The sequence below is a fragment of the Myotis davidii genome, unplaced genomic scaffold (genome assembly GCF_000327345.1).
Source record: "Myotis davidii unplaced genomic scaffold, ASM32734v1 scaffold2100, whole genome shotgun sequence".
Classification (NCBI taxonomy): domain Eukaryota; kingdom Metazoa; phylum Chordata; class Mammalia; order Chiroptera; family Vespertilionidae; genus Myotis; species Myotis davidii.
In genome coordinates this window covers 796,087-799,337 of record NW_006292458.1, presented here as the reverse complement: position 1 = coordinate 799,337, position 3,251 = coordinate 796,087, and the positions used below count along the sequence as shown (strand labels likewise).

Sequence of the window (3,251 nt, the reverse complement as noted above, 5' to 3'; positions counted from 1 at the left end):
TGGGGTGGGCGGGAGGGGCCAGGCCTGGACTCCTGGGTCGAGAGGAGGGAGCTGGCAGGTCCCTGACGTTGCTGCGTCCTCACAGGTGTACGAGCAGCTCTACGACACGCTGGACATCACCGGCAGCGCCGAGATCCGGGCCCACGCCACGGCCAAGGTAGGCGCCCTCCACCCATCACTCACAGCATCCACGGACCTTCCTAATACCACTCATTCCTGGCTTCGCCTTCATGATTTTTGCCAAATCTCTGTACCACCCTTACTATTACTTATTCCGAATTTAAGTACTCTCTCATTTTATTTATTTTTTAAATGTATTTTTATTGATTTTTTACAGAGAGGAAGGGAGAGGGAGAGAGAGTTAGAAACATCGATATGAGAGAGAAACATCCATCAGCTGCCTCCTGCACACTCCCTACTGGGGACGTGCCCACAACCAAGGGACAGGCCCTTGACTGGAATCGAACCCGGGACCCTTCAGTCCTCAGGCCGGTGCTCTATCCACTGAGCCAAACCGGTGAGGGCAGTAATCTCTCATTTTAAACTTAAATGTCATGAAAGTCATCCTTATCTACTACACATTGAAACTGCTACCGAATGCCTGACTGGAAGATAACCTTAAACACCGATCCAATGAAAACAAGGAAATGTCAGGAAACACTGAAATCTGATTACATTATAGTTAGGTGCTGTTCTTGCTGCTTCCCGGAGGCTCGCGGCTTCTTCCAGGCCTTGTTTTTCTCTGTTAAAAAGTGAGACTGGCAAGTGCTGAGTCTTCAAGACACATTTGCACCAAATGGAGACTTCCTCTTTGACATGTCTGAACCATCAAAGAACCAACAGGGACATGCCGTCATGATGAAATCGTCTTTTGAGCGGTGGCCGGCACCTCGTGCTTGGGAAAAGCTCTCTGGCCTCAGTAGCTCTCCCTGGCCCAGATCCTCCACCCTCATCCACATGTCCACGATGGAGAGGCCCTCACCTCCCCATGCCTCCTCTCTCCCAGGCCACCGTTGCTGCCTTCACCGCCAGTGAGGGGCACGCACATCCCAGGGTAGTGGAGCTGCCCAAGACGGAGGAGGGCCTGGGCTTCAACATCATGGGGGGCAAGGAGCAGAACTCGCCCATCTATATCTCCCGTGTCATTCCCGGGGGTGTGGCTGACCGCCACGGAGGCCTCAAGCGTGGGGACCAGCTGCTGTCGGTAAACGGTGTGGTGAGTAGGAGGCTGGGGCGGCGCTCGGGTCAAAGTCTGTCCTTGTTTTTGACATTTCTTCAACACACACTGACGGAGCACTGCCCCTCTATCCAGCCAAGTGCAGGCACTGCTGCAGACCCTGAGAAAAATTGGCTTCAGCTTTTACCTTCAAGAACTCCCTCTCGGATGAGGAAGATAGACCCTGAGCGAAAGAGCCCCGATCAGGGAGATAATCATGAGGCAGCACAAAGCACTGTGACGTAGCACCAGACCAGGGTGGATGAAAGGAGTTTTTGCAGAGGAAGGAACATTTGAGTTGGGTTTTGAAGGATGAGTAGGAGTTCTCCAGGCAAGTAAGGTAGAGACGGTGTTACTGGCTGAGGTTGTGGTAGGTAGGGACTGTGACTGACGTTCCTGCGAGATAAAGAGAAAGAGCTTGGTTCGGATGGAGAGCTGGGCATGTGGGTAATTAAAATCGCTAGCTTTTCGAGTAGATGGGGGCATAACTAGTTGGGTGGTTGGGGCCAGCCTTGTTGGGCCTGTGTGCCAGCCTAGAAAGCTGGGACTTTTTCTCAAGGGTTCTGGGGAGCCATGGGAGGGCTGTGAGTAGGGGAGGGGAGCTCAGCTTGGAGGAGTAGAAAGACTCCTGTGTGACTCTGTGGGGAATGGGCTGAGGGGAGAGACTGGTGGCCAGAAGGTCAGGGAGGGGACTAGAATAAGAGTCCACTGTGGAGGGGACCAAGCCCCAGCTGTGGCCAGGGTGGTGGGGACAAAGGAGAGGGAGTCAGGGCAGGAGGCATGGGGCCGGTTAGCAGACCTGAGGGGATGGAGGGGATAACGATGGTCCTGGTTGTCAGGCTCGGTGCCTGAGGGCATATGGGGCTTGTCCCCGACATGAGGAACCTGGAAAATTTTGGGGGGAGGACACTGAGCCAAGAGTTACTGACTCTCCCATGAGGGGATGGGGTTTTGGCACCTCAGGGCTGGTCGCAGGTCACTAACAGTTGGACCTGTTTCCGGGCTGGGGGTTGGGTGAGAGGGGTGGGCCCCTGCCCAGCTGTCTGTGCACTTTCCTGCAGAGCGTGGAGGGCGAGCAGCATGAGAAGGCTGTGGAGCTGCTGAAGGCGGCCCAGGGCTCGGTGAAGCTGGTGGTGCGTTACACACCCCGCGTGCTGGAGGAGATGGAGGCCCGCTTTGAGAAGATGCGCTCTGCGCGCCGGCGCCAGCAGCACCAGAGCTACTCGTGAGCCCTTTGTCACCATTCCCCGGGGGTCTCCACGGCCTCCCTCATCCCCAGACTCCCAATGGTTCCTGGACCCTCGGTTGCCACCCCCCGGCCGTGGGTCCTCTCCTGGGATTCTGACCTTGACTCAGACTCTCGCCCCACGCCATTCTGGCTAAAACCCCGGGGGACTCCTGGCTGACTCCCATTCCAAGACCTGGACCTACCCTCCCTCCCTGGGATTCCTCCACCCACTTCCCTCAGCCCCGGTTCTGGAACCCCAGCCCTGGCGCTTGCCCATCCCCTCCCTGGGCCCCTTACCCTGAGCCTGGCTCCCTTCTCTTCACCCTCCTCGCAGGTCCTTGGAGTCCTGAGGCTGAGACCACAGACCTGGACCCTCCCGCTCTCCCTCCCCCTGTACAGTATTTATTGTCACCGGCTCCGTGTTTAAAGATCTTTGCCCCTCATTGCGTGTTTGTGTGTCTGTCCTGCATCCCGGGGCTGGAGGGTCTCCCTTGAGAGGTGGGGGAGGGAAAGAAGCTGATGTTGAGACCAGGCCCTGAAGAAGCCGGGGTACAGCATTCCCCCCAGGTCTGCAGGGGGCAGCTGGGCAGCTTCCTAAGGGCCACGTCCAAGGGTGGAGGCTGGGACCCAGGCTGCGAGCTCAGACCTGAAGACAACGCCCGCCCCTACTACCCTTCAGAGAGTCTGCGGGCGAAGGCCGAACCCCTTCGGTAGCTGGTCCGACCCACGAGTGCTGACACGCTGCGGGGAGCCAGTGGGTGTCCTGCGTGTGGGCGGGGCGGAGCGAACCATTAACCTTGTCCGCCG

The 3,251-nt window shown here is 57.4% G+C and overlaps 1 protein-coding gene across 1 annotated transcript in view; it reads left to right on the top strand.

Annotated features, from left to right (window-relative positions):
* The window catches only part of LIN7B (lin-7 homolog B (C. elegans)), a 4,229-nt gene extending 1,342 nt beyond the window's left edge, over nt 1-2,887 (top strand). The window contains exons 2-5 of the mRNA XM_015565456.1: nt 23-157; nt 1,007-1,216; nt 2,278-2,441; nt 2,779-2,887. Coding sequence (XP_015420942.1) covers nt 23-157; nt 1,007-1,216; nt 2,278-2,441; nt 2,779-2,794 — 525 coding nt within the window. The 3' untranslated portion in view covers nt 2,795-2,887. The remainder of the gene's footprint in view (nt 1-22; nt 158-1,006; nt 1,217-2,277; nt 2,442-2,778) is intronic.
* The last annotated feature ends 364 nt before the right edge of the window (nt 2,888-3,251 follow it).